Here is an 18046-nt window from a genome sequence, read left to right as displayed (position 1 = left end):
CATATTCGAAGTCTCATTTCAAGAGAAGGTTTCATCGAAAGAAAGGCGCCTACATAACTAATTGCAGGCATGCATCGTTCAGTGAGTTACATTATCTCGATAATAAAAAGGACGGTGTCAAAAGTAAGTAGTCGCAGTGGAAATACGAGGGGGAATTTTGGATAAGAGAAAAGACACTGTAGAAGAGAAAGAATTGAAGAAGAAAAGAAAAGCGAAAATTTCAGACAACCGTCCCACAAAATATATCAGGTCTCGCGCCATTGCCCCTGTATTTTTTTCTCCACGGATCCAAAGAACATAATCACGAGGGAGAGAACTGAAGAGGATTAATGTGTGAAGACATGGAGAGCTGGTCAAGAAAAGGAAAGAGAAAAAAAATAGGTAACCATCATCTTGACCGTACCCCATGAACCCTGAGATTCTTTAATGGACGTAATTTTCCCCGACCCGCCGGATTGTACATTGATTGCATACTAACCCTTTGCTCTACCTCGCCAGGCACACTCAATGCCGTTTGAAGGTTGGACAAAGGGTGTAAAAGCAGGATGACACTATATCGTCACATGATTTCATCATTGCACCATAACTCGTCCGCTCATGATGAGGCCGGGGTTCCGTTAGGCGTTGCCGCCGCCGGTTCACCTGCTGGCTGAGGTGTGGTAGAGCTGGGCCGGTTCTGGGTATTAGCCGCCAGCTGGGCCTTATTACGATCCATCACAACAGCTTGCTCTGCAGCACTTCGTGCGTAAGCCATGGCGCCCGCTGAATGCTGATAACCTCCGGATTGTGGCGGAGCTTGGTTGGGTGGATGAACCCCATGTGGGGGAGGCTGTTGTTGTTGTTGTTGTTGTTGTTGTTGTTGCGGTGGCGGTGGCGGTGGTTGCTGCTGCTGTTGCTGTTGCTGCTGCTGTGATGGAGGTAGTTGCGGCTGCTGCTGTTGTGGGATGTAACGCTGCGGTGTTTGTTGGGGGTTTCCAGGCACTTGTGGAATACTGTACGAGGCTCGTGGAGTCGCGTTCGGCGTCGCGTAAGGTGGAGGCTTTTGGGGAGATGCACTCCGGCCTGCTGCATTGTTGTAAGGCCCGGGCTGTCCAGGCCGAGGTGTGTAGGGTTGAGGGTTTGCCTGAGTGGGTGGCGAACCCTGCTGGCCTGCGTATGGGTGATAGGTGTTTTGTCCTGGACGTTGCTGGTATGATGGGCCAGGGTTTGCTTGATTGAATTGCGGTGTAGATTGCGAATAACCGGGATAATAGCCAGGCCTCTGCTGAGGAGTCGCAGGAGGACGACCTGCCGCATACTGCTGCTGCGGAGGAGCTGGACTGAAGGAGGCCGGTGTAGAGCTCTGTCTTCCTGCATAGTATGGTTGAGCTGTCTGGATGTTACCTTGAGGCTGGGTCCGAGTATTGGCACCATAGGCGCGTTGATTGTACTGAGCCTGGTAGCTGCCAGCTCGGCTAGGCGTGGAAGTCCGGTTGGCAGGCAGAGAAGATGCACGTTCTTGTTGCATAGAATAGTCGTCCTTCTCCATCGTACCTTGGTAATCGACACCCTCAATCAGGATTTTCTGGCTGATATTCAGATCAGCCAATTGGTCCCCATTCAGCTTGGCAACAGCATATGGTGGCAAGGTCGAGACAAGCGTTGCAAGACTCGATTTGAGTGTCTCATAGACGCTTCGCTCCTCCTCTGAGGGCGCATCGGGCAGTCCCGGTTGAGGTGCTGCCTCCTTGGGATCTGTTCCTTGCCCCCCGGAAGTCGCCGGTTCCAAGCTGCGGATTCTCTGGTAGGAGCTGAGGGTTTCTAAAAGTTCGGAGACATCGCGTAATAGGTTATCCATTTCCCGAGTCTCCTCGCCAACGGTTCCTTCAGAAGCGCTATGGGTTTGGGTGATATTGTCGCCAAATTCCTCGGGGTTGAACGAGTTGACCATTTCCTCCAAAGTGCTCTCATCGAGCTCGCCAATGTTGCCCGGCTGCACGGTTGATAATTGATCCTCGCCCTGTGGCATTGCCATCGAAAGCAGCGTGTACAGGCGTCGAGCTCCACGCCTGCCCCACCATACTAAGTCTTTCGAGTCAGCCTGAACGACGGACCCCGAACTATCAAAGGATGGCGCAAATGACGAATAGACGCCTTGCCAGAGCGCAATATCTTCATCTGTGGATGGCATCGGATCATCAGGAAGTCTTTCGTCTTCGTGATGCTCTGAAAGCTGCTGCTTCTGACGCCGACTCCAATAAGAGGGCGATGACGTAGCTCCACCGTACTGGAGCCAGTAGCCAGAGGGGAGCTTCGCAAGACAATAATTGTTGCGGTCACCCAGAAATGCCCTATAATCCGTGATTGTCTCGAAGGGGTCAATCCAGCCACCTGTAACATCACGATGGGTAGTCGGGGCTTTGCGAGGCGCTTCCAATTGAGGCAACGTTGCGCGCGGTGCGAATACCTCGCCAAAGATTCTATGGGGTTCATTGGGTTTCGCTTCAAGAGTGATAGGTATCACCTTTGTGGCTGTGATCCCGTTGGGTAAGCCGCCCTCGGGCAAGGGCGCCTGCACCTCGACATACTTGTCCGCGGTTGAATCGTCTGATTGTAACGGGACCTTCACTGTCTTTTGTAGACTGGAGTAGAGCTGCTTCGGGTTTGTCGGGTTTCCAAACAACGTCAAAACCGCACTTTCATTCCGAACTTCGACGTTGGAAGCTGTTGTTCTGATCGGGACTTCGCCGTCCTCCGATGCTTCAGTCTTGACAGTGGCCTGGCTTACTTGTGCTTGACGGACCAGACTGTTCAATAGCTTTTTGAAAGCGGCAATGCGGTTGACCGTTTCCGTGAGAGGATTTCCGTCGGTGGGAGTAGCGATTGTCTGTGCCTTATTTCTCTCAATCACTGCAGCAGAGGCCTTTTCGATATCGCTTAGAAACTCCGAAAGGCTGTTGTAGCGATCAGACGCGACTCGCGCTTGTATACTAGAGCTTTCATCCTTGTCACCCGAGACCTTTGCGCGCTTTGAACGAGGCTTTGCAGGCGACGACGGGAGCGGACAAGATAGGAGATGCAGATCTGAGTCGTTTCTAAAAGTGAAAAATGAAAAAAGGTCAGTCATGAGTGATCTCTCTCAGCGACTGCGTTGGTGGGTTAAGCGCTCACTTGCTCAAAATTTCCACCAAGTTCCGCAGGGTCTCTTGTAGTTTGGCTCTTTCCTGCGATTGCGCGGCAGCTGCAGTGGCATCCTGAGCGGCTCTATCGTCGTGACTGGAGACACGTTTTCGCTTGCCCGGTGTTGCCAATGTGGAGGGCTCAGGACTGTTGCGAGGCTGTTCGCCGTTTGTGACTGGCACTGCGGCCAGCGCTCCGCCTTCATCGGCACTCATTGTGGTTCAATTGCGCCGTGGTTCGAATGATTTTCTGGCGCGAATGCACAAGGTTTGAGACCTTTCCCTTGTATTTGTTTATTTTTCTTATCTCTCACCCTTATGAGATATGTATAGTTAACACGCGAACACCGAGCGCAGAAGTGAACTCGAAAACCTTAGTAGAGTTGAGGCGAGAATGAGAGCTGAATGAGGAGAAAAGTGGTAGGTTAATGGGGTCGGTGGTCGAGCACTCCTGGCTCTCCGAGGCGGATGCGCCAATGGCGGAGATGGACTCGAATGATCAGGAAATGGTTGTGCAAAAATGGGAATATCGGGACCGCTTTCGACGCAAATGCCCGCGCCACCGCGTAAGATAAATTGAGATTAGATGAGGCGGGTGTGGGTGTGTGTGTCTTTGGCGCGAGTAACTACAGACTGCAGGCGGGAAGTGGGAGTGATTTCGCTGGGCTGGGCAGGGCAAAAAGCACGGCTGCGGGAATCAAAGGATGAACTCCGACTCCATCGAAGGAGACGGAGAAGAGTAAGACAGAGAAGGAGGGAGAGAGAGAGAAGGACGGAGTAGAAGGGAGAGAGACAGGCAGATAGACAGAGAGAGACAGAGACAGAGACAGACAGACCGACCGAAAGAGAAAGTGAGAGCGAATCTCCGCTGCCTCGGACTTGCGCGTGACGGTAACATCACGTGATATTGGTATTTTTCCCCAAATGGATGGATTTCCTTTTCCTTCAGCTCGAATTTCATGTGCTCGTCTTCCTCACGGATTAATGATCCACCTGCGTCGGCAACGTCAATTTTCCCCTACAGCTTCGCTATAAAGAACCCGATGACGGTTCTTCATGGATGTCATCGGTCGTCAAATATGTGTCGAGCTGCTCGAGGGCTACCTCTCTGAGAGCGGCCCAATTGTTCAATAGCCGTCCATGGCCGAAGGTACCAAGCATTTGGACAATGAACAAAACTTCCCTTCGGTGACCTTTGCTAAGTTTTGTGCTGCATCTATAGGTACCATACTATAATGGCGGCTTCTTCTTCTCACCGTGTCCTACCTTGACATTGACCTCTTCTACCCTAAGACTTGGTTCCTCGATCCGATCCATAAGAACTGCTAGCAGGCTGGAATCTGCTCATTATGGACCCGATCACGGCGATCAGTACGAATCGGTGCATCAGTCATCTCATGATCCCGCCAGCCCCGAATTCTGGAGGCTGTTACGTCTGCAGTCTCCGTTCAATAGATCCTTCGTTGAACGGAATCCTGATCCAGAGGAACAGAAGAAGGAACCCACCGAGCCGGAGGTCTCCAGTGCTGCAACGGGAGGAGTGAGCTCGATAAGAAAAGAAGAGAAGTTCGTTTATGAGGAACGGGGCTACGATCAGGATGTGGACGACACATCAAATCATCCAAAGACTAATAGCGCGCTGCAATCAAGTCCAATCCCCTATTCCAGGCGTTTAGTTAAGCGTCGACAGCCAGTCATAAATGAAAGGATCGATCCTCGCAGAAGGCCCAAAAACAGTCATGCCAAAAACAAAAATCCCGAACTAACCCCTAACGAGTACTTACTACTCGTACTTCAAAGGGCGCATCCACGTCACGGCACAAAGAGTCACAATTGGGCTTGCATCGAAGGAAACGAGGATTTTCTGATTACCGTCAGTCAGGAGGCCATCGACCATTACAAACACTTCCACCGCCCATCGTTACAAGAGATTGTCGCAGACTACATACAGCAAGTGGATAGCCACCTGGATTCAGTCGACGTACCACTCCTGGATCCCAATTTGGATGACGAGAGCCGCAGCAGGTACTCAGGTAGGCTCACCCAATTGACTAAGGGCCTGGAAGATATCTTTTGTGAAGAAAATGTCGATCTCCTAGCTTCACGAGGATATACCGTTGCCGATGTGGTGACATGGGCGTGGGTGTTGAAAAGCACGACACCATATGAAGCTTGCCTTCGAATCCTATCACTGGAGATCGAACAAAGTGGAGCCCTGAATCGGCCGTCCAAGAAAGTACCGCCATTCATTCCGCTACTTCTTCTACGACAGGGTCTCGATCTCAAAACCTTCAGATTACTCCTGGTTTACTCTCTAGACCACATGACCGGGCAGTCTTTTCGAGTGCCAGATACCACAACACAGGACCCAGCAACCCAAACCGCTTTCAATGAAAAGGGCTCCTTCAATCCGGTTGACCAGCTCATTGATCCCAATACGTGCGCAACATTAGTTGTTCGCTTGCTGCATCATGCACGTGAACTCTGGCCACAGGCCCAGCTTAGCATCGCTCAGGGTTGGGCATTCTACATGAATGCGTTGAATACCGGTGGTCGGGTATGCAATGGCGAAATTAAGGGCATCCATCAGTTATTAGCCGACAAGTGTAATACACTACTCCGCGCTCTCTCTCTCCCGTGTCGACGCGACCCATTTCACTCTGCCTCAATCCAGCAGCGCTCTCAGTTTGAGCTCCTTCGCGCTATGGCCAGGCATCAACCTGTTTTGCCTGTCACAGAACGAGGCTATCAAAGCCTTGTCACTGTCCAGCTCGCTCACAAGAAAACGGACGCTGAACGGCAATCCGCAGAACTAAAAGCTCCATCTTGGCCACCGTGGAAGGAAGATAAGATAGGGTACGACGTCGATCGGGGAGTTGAGGGCATGAAAAGCCGCGCGATGCGAGTGTTAGCTCAAAAGGTAGAGGTGGGCTATTCTTCCTCTGCTTGGGAAAATATGTCTCGTATCCTAGCGGGTTGGGACACGGACGGAAGCCCGACAATCCAAACTCGGTCCCTGGCGTTGTCTCGGCCCGAGATATTGCGTCATGTTTCAATGCACTCGGATCACTATAAGCTTTGGGAAGCACGAATTCGCGCCACGAGAACTGTCCGCGAAGCCTGGGCCTGTTTTTTGGCATATCATAACCGGATGTTGCCAGTACATGGTGCCATTTATGCTGCCATGGGGGAGAAGCTGATCTACTCCAAGACCAGTAAATCCAGGCATAGCACGGCCCTACCAGGCGATGGGAGAGAGGTTTTCCCGGAGCCTTCGTCCGCCAGGGACTGGATCTATGTGCCGTCCGAACCACCTGACTTGCATGGGTTTCTGCATCTGATGCTCTCCAAGGGTATCCGACCGCGTGGTCGGTTTCTTGCCGCGCTTCTACAACATGCACCAAGTTATGAGTCCGGGCTGGGATATCTTTGTTGCAGCACTTTGACGGATGAGCAGCTGGGGGCTTTGTGCACTGTCTGGGGACGCAATTCCCCTCCTTCATGGTTGAAGCCGGCGCTGAACGAGCTCCCTGGTTATATTATGAGCGCGTTCGTTGCCTTTCTCTGCAAGTATTGCGGGTCACATCTTACATTAAGTAAGGTAGAAACACTTTCAAACGATCTATTTCCCATTAAGTTTGGTCCAAGAACCTATCACGTTCAGACGCTGTTCTCTCACGCCAAAGAAATGTTAGCCAACCCCCGCTTCCGTTATTACTGGGCGCTGCCTCATGCTATGAAGCTGTTGCGGACGCGCGACTCACCAGACCCTAAAGCTTGGGTTCATGTCTTATCTGCTGTACTTGATCATCCGGTGTACACAGTCCCCGGTAAAGCGCAGCCGTTGGTGGCTTGGTATGAGGTCCAGGCGCTCACGACCTGGATGGAACAATGTCAAATCGACACTGGTCTAGACGGATTCAGGGTTCTCTGTAATGGATTCTCACGTGTTATGAACATGAAGATGCGATCCTCCGACTCCGCAGGAATGAGTGTGGCCGTTGTACGGTTCATGGCACAGCGCCGCTTCCTCCCTTTTTTCGACCGCGTCCCCCAAGAATTCGAAGGCGTCAAACACAATGCCTTGGATTTCCTGAAACGACGGTTCGACATGTGCGTGCTCGGGGATCCAGTGACGTCGGATTTTTATGAGCACAATTCCTCCTCCATTCAGGGTGCTACCGACTCGCGGGTGGTGCTGCCGCCTATGGTTCTGGTTCCATCTCCTGCCGATCTTCATGCCTTCGTTCGCGTCCTAGGGTTCGCCCGAGACATGGACGGATTGTCGAGCCTTCTAAGGTGGATAAAAAAGCATGAATTTCCACTGAAGGAGAAATATGACGAGCACCTGAATGGGGGTCGGATGATGCGCCGTGTCGTAGTAGCCTTCCGAGTGATGTTGGAGAGACGTTGGAACGGACAGACACCTTGGATCCGAGGGGATCTGAACTGGGATCCCTACGGGCAGGAATACGATGAGCCTGATGAAATGGATTACACCAGTCCCCGTCTTCAAGAGGCATATGACATCGTCAGTTCCTCGCAAGTCTTGGGACCTTGGCCAAGTATTTCGGAGGCTAGGCATTACTGCTTTGCACACCCAGGTCAGACAAAGGGGCAGCATTGACCAGATACAGTGTAAATCAGACTATTCTTACTATGTACATATTCATCATACCATCATAATTGCTCTGTTATACTCGATAGATAGACAGTATAGACTTATAGACATTCAACCACGCTTATCCGCGGATTCCCCGCAGTTGCCTTTGCCGGGTTTCCCCACATCTTCCCGCTCTTCTCCAACAACTTTCAATTCTCCCTTCCCTTTTTCTATCCTGCCGTAACCCTTCAATCACTTTTTTATCTCAAGCGACAATGGCACCCCGTCTCCCCCAATCTATCCCTAGCCTCCGAGCACTTTCCCGCGCCTCTCCTCTCTCAACCCGCATCACACTCGCCCGACTGAGCACCAGCAGCAGCGACAATGTGATTCAGACCCAACACGTCCCGGCTCCAGGCTCAGGGACCATTCGCGTCCTCCTCCTCAACCGACCTAATGCTCGGAACGCCATCTCACGCAGCCTTCTCGATGGCCTCTCCCAGAACGTCAAGTCCATCGCCGCCGAGAACGGTGCAGGTCCGACCCGGGCCCTGGTGCTGGGCAGCAACGTCGATGCGGCGTTTTGCGCCGGCGCGGATCTCAAGGAACGCGCCAACATGACGAAAGACGAGTTCGTTTATCTTCACCAGAATTTCCACCCTTCCATCTATTCATTTATATCTTACCTGATACACTAACCCTCAACACGTTCCTCGTTTCGACACCAACAGAACAAACCACTTCCTCACGCACCTCCGCCAAACCTTCACCGCGCTGTCGGCGCTGCCCATCCCCACCATCTCGGCCGTCTCCTCGACCGCCCTCGGCGGCGGGCTTGAACTCGCGCTGTGCACGCACTTCCGAGTCTTCGGGTCGTCGTGCATGGTCGGCCTGCCCGAGACCCGGCTGGCCATCATCCCCGGCGCGGGCGGCACCTACCGGCTCCCGCGGTTGATCGGAGTGAACCGGGCGCGCGACATGATCCTCACGGGCCGGAGGGTGTCCGGACCCGAGGCGTATTTCCTGGGCCTGTGTGACCGGCTCGTGGAGATCCTGCCCGAGGAAGAAGGCCAGGAGGGCGTGGCCCGCGAGAAGGTCCTCCGCGAGGCGATCAATTTGGCGCTGGACATTTGCGAGGGCGGGCCCATCGCCCTCCGCCAGGCCATGAAGGCCGTGGATGGCTGGGAGCAGGGCGAGGCCGCGGAGAATGAGGCGTATGCGGGCGTGATGGGGACGGAGGATCGCATGGAGGCGCTGCGGGCGTTTGCGGAGAGACGGAAGCCGGTTTTCAAGGGTCGTTAGATACTTTATTATATGGATGTGTGGATGGTGTGGTTTTGTCTACTTAGGTAGTAGTGTAATGGATGTGAATTCGGGTTCTGGATGAGCTATAAACTGACTGATAGGGAATTGAGTTGGGAGATTTATTGGTTTCTCTCGAAGTTATCAATAGTTTTTGGCCTTACAATGAAGTTAATTGATAGTAGTTTGGATGTACATACTATGCTGGATCACCTCTTCATCTGTCTTTCATACTGTGCAGTGCACCGCCCTCCCGCCGCCAAGGCGTGGGCACGGGCATGGGCGTGGGCTTCTTGCCCCCTAAGGCTCACTCACTCCCTCACTTACACCCCCAGTCACTCACTAAACAGCTGAAAGCGCCCGGTTACCGCAAAGTCAGCTGGCCTGCCCCGGGGCCCTCCGCAGTACCTACCAACCTACCTAAGTATCAGTAGCACCCATTGATGACGAAAGTGACCAGCCGGGGGTAACTAGCTGAGCAGAACTGGAATTCCACCCATCAGTCGACCACATCAACCCCAAGATCAAAACAGACTCGGTGCAAGCTGCAAGCTACTTTGCTTGCTTGCAACTGGTGATAATGACGGGGAAGTGAGGGCAGGGTATTGTGAAAAGAAAGTAAATGATCCATTCACTTACTATATTGTTCCCACTGGACAGATATACTGACAGTTTTCTGACCAGTCATTTTCTGCTACTGTGCGGAGAAATTAAAATTGAACCTACCATAGGTAGACAAAAAGGGCCTTGCTTATCCGTTAGTGCTTACTTTTTGTGCCCGGACGGAACTTATTCAAGGTTAGTTGGTAGTTACTTAGTTACGCATGTTGCCTAGTTTAGTCTGCGGTGCTGGTTTCAAGCTTCAGGGTCGTGCAGCGGGTTGGGTTGGGGGTAATGGTATAGTTAGAGAGTTTTATTTTTGGTTTCGAGGAGCATGGTTTATGGTTTAGATTTGATTGAGGATTACCTCAGTTATAGAGCTGCATTTCGAGGAGGCTCTCCCTCCCACCGGCTCTGTAACGTGGTTGTTCAAGGGAGTGTAGGAAGTACTAACATACGGTAGGTAGCTAGCTAGTAAGTCGGCAAGGCTGAGGAGAAATTACGGATCTATCAACATTCAACTAACTAACAGTAAACTACTGCAAGACTCAGCCCCGAGGCTCGTGTCACGGATCTGCAGTCAGCAAGGCAGGCAGCATGACCTCCCACTGGTCACTCCCCCTGATGAGCCACGGGAACTCCGTCTTTTGGCAGCCCCTCGTCGATCGGGATTGAAAGGTTAGGACTTAAACCTTGGATGACTTTACCGGAGCTGCTGAGAGAAACTCACGACCTCACTAGCCAACTGTTTCTTCAATTAACTTGTTTACTTTGCCTCGTTGTAGTTCTTGACTCACGCTGCAGGCACCAACTGCCCTCCCGGGCAAGTCATCCGCCTTTCCAACCCACTGCAGTGCAGATTCAGTTCCTTCCTCCCCCCCATCCTCCTCCTCTTCTTAAATAACTTATTATTCCCCACACATACCCTCTCGCAATCCATCCATCTGCAGAAATCCCGAGATCCCTACCACAGCTTGGTATTGCTTCCTTCCTTTCTCACACAGCAGTCAGAAGAATCACCTCCACAATCTGAGTCGCTTCGAGGTGAGTGATTCTTCCCTCCCCCGTCACCCCTCACCCTTCGCTATCTGACCGCGGGCATTTGTCCCTCTCCAGCCCCAGGTGAGGGGCCCATCAAGTGATACATGGCCGGCCTTTCCGCTCGCGTGAGGGAAATCGGCCTCAGCGAGGTCTACCGCTGCACCGAAACGCCCGTCGTCGATATCGTGTTCGTGCACGGCTTGAACGGCCACGCCTACAACACTTGGGCTTCGAAGAACAACGGCACCTTCTGGCCCGCCGACCTCCTCCCCCAGGTCCTCGGTCCGAGTCGCGTGCGCATCCTGACGTACGGATACAATGCTAACGTAACGGCGTTCACGGACGGCGCATCCAAGGATCGGCTCCATAATCATGCGGAGACATTGGCGTCGGGGTTGGCCGCGAATCGAAATGTGAGTAAACCTGCTTGTTGTGACCTGACACTTCCCCGGCACCCCGCCTTCCTCGCTTCTGGCTGGGCGGTTGATCTCCGTGTCCTTTTTGCGTACCCGTTGCTGTTCCTTCATTCCTGCCGGAAATTGCGTGCGTGTAAATGAAGAGGTGCATCGATGACTGACTTCCTTCCAGCTGAGAGGGTGTCCGGACAGGCCCATTATCTTCGTTTGCCACTCGCTGGGCGGCCTGGTGGTCAAGCGTGCCATGATCCACTGTCGCAGTGTGGACAACGAGAAAATCCAGCACATTAGATCCATCTATATTTCCACATACGGCATCCTATTTCTCGGGACTCCACACAACGGATCAGACGTGGCAAAGTGGGGTGCGCTCTTGCAGAACATCTGTAGCGTTGTGATGCCCAAGAAGTTCATGGAGTCTTCGCCGCACTTGGTCAAAGCGCTCAAGACGAACAACGAGACTCTCCAGAACATCAACAGCCTGTTCGCCGACATGACCAGTCGCTTCCACCTATATTTCTTCCACGAGACCTTGTCCAGTGATATCAAAGGAACTCGCGAGCTGATTGTTGACGAGAGCTCGGCCGCGCCTTACATGGAAGGTGTCGAACGAATGGGCATTGAAGCCGATCACAGCCACATGTGCAAGTTCGATGATGACGGGTCTCCCGGCTATGAGGCAGTGGCAGAAGCCCTCTTGCGATACTCACGCGACGCCCCAACTACCATACGTGAACGGTGGATCGAAGAGGATAGAGGCCGAAGACTGAAGAAAGAAACAATAGCACGGGAGATGTTTGGAAATGGTATGTGAATCGAACTTCTTCTTCCTTTGTCGTACTCGCTTCCCAATGTTCCCAAGTCCAGGTGTGGACCGAACCGATGGCCACTGTAAAGGACAGGAATGGGCAAAAATTGCTTCATGTCTTCCTCCGTGTGGTCAAGTGGCAATTGGCTCACCTGGGAGGACGTTAGACTTGCCAAGAACTGACAGCTAACGGCGTCGCATAGTCGATACTGAGCAACTCGGTAGAAGCGCACCGGACCTTCGCTCTATTGGTAGGCCACACATGCTTCCTGGTCATCAGTCTCCGGTCACTTTGAATCAGTACGAGGTCGAAGAACCCGCGGATCCTTCATTTCCTTATAGTAAGCATTTCTGAGCGGTGCATGACGTATAAGGCGGCATGAGTCGTGAAGGTGGCGGTAATAAGGGTTTCTTCGGTCCAGAATGTATTCATCTGTTTTCCTGCTTCATGTATCCTAATTGCCTCTTTTTGCCATGAACACATTGTCAGTAAATAATGCTGACTATGTCTCAGGTAACGCTGAATTAATGGTACTTCCGTCTGAAAGAAGACGCTCTGTCGTATCCGAGATGGCGATGGCCGAGAGCACCGAGCTGCCTCTCGCACGATCCCTTCGGGCAGATCCGCTCTTTGTGGTTCCTCCTGGCTTCCACCCGAATGCAACGTTTGTAGGTATGAAGAAGGAGCTTGATGTCTTGCACTCGCGGCTGTACAAAGCCAAGAAGAGGACAGAGCGTCTAACGGCCGTGTTGATTTGTGGAGGACCTGGATCTGGCAAGTCGCACCTTGCGCGACAATACGTGTGCACCCATCGGGACATTTACCCAGCGGGGGTTTTTTGGGTCGACGCCAAGTCCCTTGAGTCAACATACAAATGCTTTTGGGACATGGCTCAGGCCGCTGCACTGACGGATGGCCAGGAGTTCCATTATCCCGACACCAACCCATCCCACAGATATGTAGACTCATTGAGAGGATGGCTGCAGAACCGAGAAGGGTGGTTGATAGTGTTCGACGGAATAAGTTTTGCACACGAGCATGACATCAACAACTTCAAACAATTCCTGCCATTTAACAAAAATTGCAGCATCATTTACACCTCGGTGGACAAAACCCTGAAGCGAAAGCAGCGCTTGTATGAGCCGTACTGCCTTCAGGTGAAGCCCCTTGAGCCAGAGGACGCCTGCAAGCTGCTTTTCGACGATCTGGGCATTAAAAGGCCCACCGCAGGCCAAATCAGAAAGGCCACCGAATTGGTGACTCACTATGAATGCCTCCCACTTGCAATACACGCTATTAGCCATAGGCTCAGCGCCATGTCGAAGCCGATCGAGCGATACCACCTAAATTCACACCTAACTGACGAGAAGCTGGCCGAGCCGTTTCTGAGCATCATGCATGATCTGTTCCGCTTGGAGCACTTCGCCGCGCTTAATTTGATCAATATGCTCTCATTTTTCAGTCACCATATTCCGGTTGGTCTGTTGACCTCAGGTCTCTCAGCACTTAAATCGTGGCATGTTGAGGTCTTGACCAGTCATAGAAGCGGGGAGCGTGGCGATCTCGATACAACCATCGGGATCCTGATTCGATACGGCCTGGTTGAACGGGCTTCTGACTCGTACGCCCTGCATCCCTCCGCTTTGTCACCTCAGGCAGAGAGAGACAACGTGCTTGAACAGAAGTTTGTGGTACCCGACCTTTCCGAATCACAAACCGAAAGTAGCCAAGAAGCCTTCTTTTCTCCATTCTCGCAGAGTGCCGGGACGATTGACGTTCTGAAGATTCATAGCGTGGTCCAAGGGTTCTGCCGGGATGAGCTGAAAATGATGGATGAAGAAAAGAAGAGTAAGTCCGCCACCGGCACGAACAATCCTGAAACTGGATATCATGATTCGTGGCTTGTCGTGGCTTGCAACGTCTTTCGCACATCATACGGGAAAGTCCGACTGGACCACATGGATGACTGCGGCCTTGTGAAAGATTATCGCGAGTTCGAGACCCACGCGTCGAGACTGATTGAGAACTTCCCAAAGCGATCTGCTCGCGAACCAGCCACGTTGCGTAAGGCACGGGAGGAAATGAAAGCAATCAAAAAGAGTATTTCCCAGGCGATTGATCGGATCTCACCAAGTGCCGGCTCGATTCGTACCCAACGTTCGGTCTTTGATCGGTCGAGTAGCTCATCTTCGTCGGTACCTGAGTCTGCCGCAGAAGACATGCCTGCTTGGCTTGGCCCAGAGACCGTGTCGCCCACAGTGGAGTCCCCGCAGGAGGTCGCTCCGCGGTCCCAAAGGTTCAATCTTAAACCTTTCCTACCACACATTTTCCGGCATTCCAGCCATGGTCAGTCAGGCCAAACTGAGGACCACGGAAAAGATCAAGAGAATACGGACGTTACAGCTACCGCCCCATCTCTCTCGCGGACGAGCGAGGCAACAGAGAGGCCAAAGCCACGATCGTCAGAGGGGGTATCAAGTGCGAACACGCCGGATGACCGCGGATGGCACCTTGTGAAGAAGTCCTCAAAGGTCTCGAAGTCTATCGACAAGCCCAAGCGACCCAGTTTTCCACATCGTATTCGCGGATCTCAGCCTGCGGCACCGATTCTTAAAGTCTTCCCCGTGGAAGGCATAAGTGCATCGAGCAAACCACAGGACACAGGCCGTAGCAGCTCTCGGACTTCAGCTTCAGAAGCGTTGACGGCTGTTCATCATGCTTCTAGCCCTCCGGTAGACGATTCCAAGCGTACTCAGCGGCCTCAGATGGATGGCAGGCAGTTCGTGAGCGCCCCAGGCGACTTCACCAAAGGCATGCAGAAAGAAAATGATCTGCCAAGTTACGCCACAATTGCTGCCAGACAGGCACAGAATTTGTCGGAAAAACCACGGTCAGCGTCAATCCCTGGTAGAACCCGGTCAAGGATACCTGGGCTACAGGACAAATCATCAGAGGAGTCGCTCTTCAACCGTCCAAGCAATGTTCTGTTATCCAAGGCCCCACTGACCTCGTCAACCTATAGTGAGCCCGATCCCACATATTTGAGCCACCAGCTGAATGCTTTGGAACTCGGGATGGCGGCCAGTCGATACAGGGCTCCACCCGGTGCGTCCTTCAGTGGAATTACCTCTCCGGTAGGCGACATGTCAGCAAGCACTCCTTCGATGACATATCTCTCACCGGGTCTGCCGTATGAGGGCAACATTGAGGTGTCAGTAGCACGCCGATTGAGCACTACGCCGTCGACCTCAACAGGCCCCATCTCTCATCCATCAGCTTTCATGCCGGGCACGTCGCCGCCAGTTGCAGAGATACATGCTGGATACACATCCGAACCGGCCCCGGAGCCGATGTCTCGTGACATGTCGGCGAAGTCGCAGCAGAGCTGGGCTACCGACCCCGTTCCCTATCCCCATCGATACCCCCCTGTTAGCGTGGTCTCACCCATTGCGAAGCTGACCTCACTAGCAAGGCCCAGTAATTTTCAAACAGAGCCATCGTACGCGGCAGCGGCAGCACAGCTCCGGCCTTTCAACCCTCCCGAGGCTCAGGTCCCTGTCTTTGAACCCGGTTGGCCTCGTATGAATGTTGAGGGCGGACCTCAGTTTGGAGGGGCTGTTCAATACACGGCAGCGAAGCAGTTGATGCCCGGGTATCCTGCAACATTTCATCCGAATCTCTCAGGACCCTTACTGCCGCACGGATTCACCAAACCGATCGTGGAGCCTCGTGGAGGGCGAGCCCGGAGCGGCAGCTCCCCTCCTCGACACGAGTGCGAGTGACGCAGAGAAGTGAAGCCATCGTGATAAACAAGAAAGAGAAGAAAAGTGTTCCCAAGATATCGGCGTAATTTGTGGGAGTTACATAGCGTGGTACAGCATTGCAAGGGGTGTTTATGTTGATTTCAGTCACCCCCGCATGAAGGTGGAGCCTCGCGTCTGTTGATATTTGTTTTGTTGATTGTATTTCATCGTCTTTGTGGCTCGGATGACCGGTTTTGTTTAAGCCTGTATCATCAATAGAGTAGAGCGCACAGTTGACAGATAATTCGATGCAAATAGACACAATTTCACTGACTTGACGATTATCCTCGTGAGGGGACAGAGGCAGGATGAAAGAGGACTGAAAGAGAAAGAGGTGCGGGGAAACGGGAACATCACGGCCTCACCGCCTACGAGGGAATCACATCTCATGAGGCAGAAATGCTTGTGTGCACAAAAGTGCCTATCTATCTCGGCCCGGGGATGAAGTAGTAGGCCACAATTACACTGGTTATACCTCAAGCATGCCCTAAGAAGGGAGACCCAGAGATGAAATCCCCGTCAGTACCCAAGCAGGGCTAGAAAGCTTTGTAGTAGCTAGTTTCTTCTCTAAGCACATTGTAATGTACAGTACATTCCTAGCAAGCTCTCCATCTTTCCTCCTTGTAGTTGCATCTCCAGCATAAGGAGAAGGAAGAAGGGATAAATTCTGCCGGGTAGTCGAGACCGGGCGGTGAGGGTCGTACTTGGTAGTTCTTTTGGGCGAGGACCCGCCCGGCGTTGGCGCTAAGCCCGAAGGAGCGAAAGTATGAGAGGGCATCGACGTAAGAGCGACATAATACTAAGTAAGAGGAAGCCAACCTGCCAAACCTTTGAACATCATGCATGCCTGTGATGACGTCGCTCGCCAACCTTCCTCCAGCTTATAAGAATGCAGTTGGCGCCAGTCGGTGCTGCTGCTGGTTCCTTACAATTGAGCATCAAAGTACACTTGACCATTAATTGAAAGAAATTCTCCTCAATCGAGACTTATCACCATCACCACCACTACCACCAATCTATACATACCATCTACATACACACAACTCCATCCACCATGTCTTTCATCGCCCGCATCGTCCCTGCTGCTCGCACCGCCTCCGTGGCCCTCAAGCCCACCGCTGCCCCCTCCATCTCCATCGGCGCCACTCGTGCTCTCTCCTCCAGCGCCTGCCTGAACAAGGGTCCCGTCGAGACCACCAAGGACACTCTCAAGGCGGCCGACCGCTCCGTCTCCGATGCCGCCGTGAAGGGTATTGAAGTTGGAGGTATGTTGAAGCTCTTGCCTTGCCACCGCTCTCCCGCGGTCGTTGTAAAGGATCCGGACTGACCCAATCCACTATAGAAACTGCCGCCGAGAAGCTCAAGAGCTCCATGGGCGCCGCCTCCGGCCAAGCCCAGGCCAAGTCCGGCGAGCTGCAGGGCGAGGCCGCCGAATTGGCCGGCAAGGGTCAGGGTAAGGCCGCCGAATTGGCCGGCAAGGGTCAGGGTAAGGCCGAGGAGGCCATGGGCCAGGCCAAGGGTGCTGCCAGCCAGGCCAAGGGCAAGACGGAAGAAGTCCTCGATGAGGCCAAGGGCAAGGCTAAGGAAACTGCTGGTCAGTTTTAGATGAAGCATTGCTTAAATGTTTCTCTCTTCTTCTTGTTTCTTGTTTCTGCTGAAGGGGGTAAAACAACTTCTACCCTACCTAAACTTCATGGGATGATTTGATGAAGATATGTTAGCTTGTTATTGGCACTTGTGTTTGTACAGTATAGTACTATTATGGTCGTTTTTCTTTAATGGAAGATGAAAGACATTTTTCTTCGAGGTTTTTTGTGTTTTTTTTTTTTTATTTTTTTATTTTTTTTATTTTTTTTATCTTTGTGGTTGGGGGTTGTTTAGACGTTTTGGTGGGTTTGGGTTATTTTATGGCTCAGACTACCACAGAGAGTAGTTGGTGACGGTGTTCTTGTAGATTGTGTGAAAGATGCTGCAAAAAGGTGAGAGTATACTATGCTATCTATTCTTGGTGCTTGTGCTTAGTGGCTCGGCGATGATGTCAAGCCACATGCTTGAATACCAGTGAAAAATCCGATCTGATAGTGGATGGATTCAGATCAAAGAACCTTAATTCCAGTGCCATGTGAGAAATCATAACCATGTATACAAGAACAGGGTAATCAGGTAGGCCATCTATGTGTAGGGAGAACACAGTAGTAGATAATGAACCATTAATCTGTCACACACATTCACTTGGTTCATGGATCATAATGTGGCTTGCATAAACCTTGATTTGTTATCAATTTTCCCCTCCGATCATCTACCGAGGCATGTT

At 52.2% G+C, this 18046-nt stretch overlaps 5 protein-coding genes across 5 annotated transcripts; 4 read left to right on the top strand and 1 right to left on the bottom strand.

The window, feature by feature from the left end:
* Window positions 1-501: 501 nt before the first annotated feature.
* BO97DRAFT_211570 (uncharacterized protein) lies at window positions 502-3557 on the bottom strand. The gene is made up of 2 exons (XM_025690572.1): window positions 3151-3557; window positions 502-3074 (listed from the first exon to the last, which is right to left on the bottom strand). The coding sequence occupies exons 1-2, from the start codon at window positions 3372-3374 to the stop codon at window positions 596-598; spliced, it is 2703 nt and encodes a 900-aa protein (XP_025554574.1). The 5' UTR covers window positions 3375-3557; the 3' UTR covers window positions 502-595.
* A 576-nt stretch (window positions 3558-4133) lies between these two features.
* Window positions 4134-7791, top strand: BO97DRAFT_384555 (uncharacterized protein). The gene is made up of 2 exons (XM_025693431.1): window positions 4134-4308; window positions 4381-7791. The coding sequence occupies exons 1-2, from the start codon at window positions 4219-4221 to the stop codon at window positions 7783-7785; spliced, it is 3495 nt and encodes a 1164-aa protein (XP_025554573.1). The 5' UTR covers window positions 4134-4218; the 3' UTR covers window positions 7786-7791.
* A 184-nt stretch (window positions 7792-7975) lies between these two features.
* BO97DRAFT_403412 (putative mitochondrial methylglutaconyl-CoA hydratase (Auh)) lies at window positions 7976-9138 on the top strand. Its single transcript, XM_025694726.1, has 2 exons — window positions 7976-8392; window positions 8493-9138. The coding sequence occupies exons 1-2, from the start codon at window positions 8037-8039 to the stop codon at window positions 9061-9063; spliced, it is 927 nt and encodes a 308-aa protein (XP_025554572.1). The 5' UTR covers window positions 7976-8036; the 3' UTR covers window positions 9064-9138.
* Window positions 9139-10808: 1670 nt separating this feature from the next.
* Window positions 10809-15711, top strand: BO97DRAFT_421544 (LipA and NB-ARC domain protein; the record flags this gene model as incomplete). The annotated part of the gene is made up of 4 exons (XM_025696726.1): window positions 10809-11117; window positions 11293-11926; window positions 12132-12269; window positions 12443-15711. The coding sequence occupies 4 exons, from the start codon at window positions 10809-10811 to the stop codon at window positions 15709-15711; spliced, it is 4350 nt and encodes a 1449-aa protein (XP_025554571.1).
* A 959-nt stretch (window positions 15712-16670) lies between these two features.
* BO97DRAFT_403408 (uncharacterized protein) lies at window positions 16671-17463 on the top strand. Its single transcript, XM_025694725.1, has 2 exons — window positions 16671-16997; window positions 17075-17463. Exons 1-2 carry the CDS (start codon window positions 16787-16789, stop codon window positions 17335-17337), a joined length of 474 nt encoding a protein of 157 aa, XP_025554570.1. The 5' UTR covers window positions 16671-16786; the 3' UTR covers window positions 17338-17463.
* Window positions 17464-18046: the final 583 nt, after the last annotated feature.

Source organism: Aspergillus homomorphus (assembly GCF_003184865.1).
Source record: "Aspergillus homomorphus CBS 101889 unplaced genomic scaffold BO97scaffold_5, whole genome shotgun sequence".
Classification (NCBI taxonomy): Eukaryota; Fungi; Ascomycota; class Eurotiomycetes; order Eurotiales; family Aspergillaceae; genus Aspergillus; species Aspergillus homomorphus.
The sequence above is the reverse complement of the archived record's forward strand: the minus strand, read 5'-3'. Positions and strand labels throughout refer to the sequence as shown.

What these genes read in the sequence shown, in the direction of transcription:
- BO97DRAFT_211570 (XM_025690572.1), bottom strand. Translation starts at nt 3,374, where the DNA reads ATGAGTGCCGATGAAGGCGGAGCGCTGGCCGCAGTGCCAGTCACAAAC. An exon ending in TTGGTGGAAATTTTGAGCAA is followed by an intron (nt 3,075 to 3,150) that starts GTGAGCGCTTAA and finishes TTTCACTTTTAG; the next exon opens with AAACGACTCAGATCTGCATC.
- BO97DRAFT_384555 (XM_025693431.1), top strand. Translation starts at nt 4,219, where the DNA reads ATGTCATCGGTCGTCAAATATGTGTCGAGCTGCTCGAGGGCTACCTCT. An exon ending in ATAGCCGTCCATGGCCGAAG is followed by an intron (nt 4,309 to 4,380) that starts GTACCAAGCATT and finishes CTGCATCTATAG; the next exon opens with GTACCATACTATAATGGCGG.
- BO97DRAFT_403412 (XM_025694726.1), top strand. Translation starts at nt 8,037, where the DNA reads ATGGCACCCCGTCTCCCCCAATCTATCCCTAGCCTCCGAGCACTTTCC. An exon ending in GCCAACATGACGAAAGACGA is followed by an intron (nt 8,393 to 8,492) that starts GTTCGTTTATCT and finishes CGACACCAACAG; the next exon opens with AACAAACCACTTCCTCACGC.
- BO97DRAFT_403408 (XM_025694725.1), top strand. Translation starts at nt 16,787, where the DNA reads ATGTCTTTCATCGCCCGCATCGTCCCTGCTGCTCGCACCGCCTCCGTG. An exon ending in GAAGGGTATTGAAGTTGGAG is followed by an intron (nt 16,998 to 17,074) that starts GTATGTTGAAGC and finishes AATCCACTATAG; the next exon opens with AAACTGCCGCCGAGAAGCTC.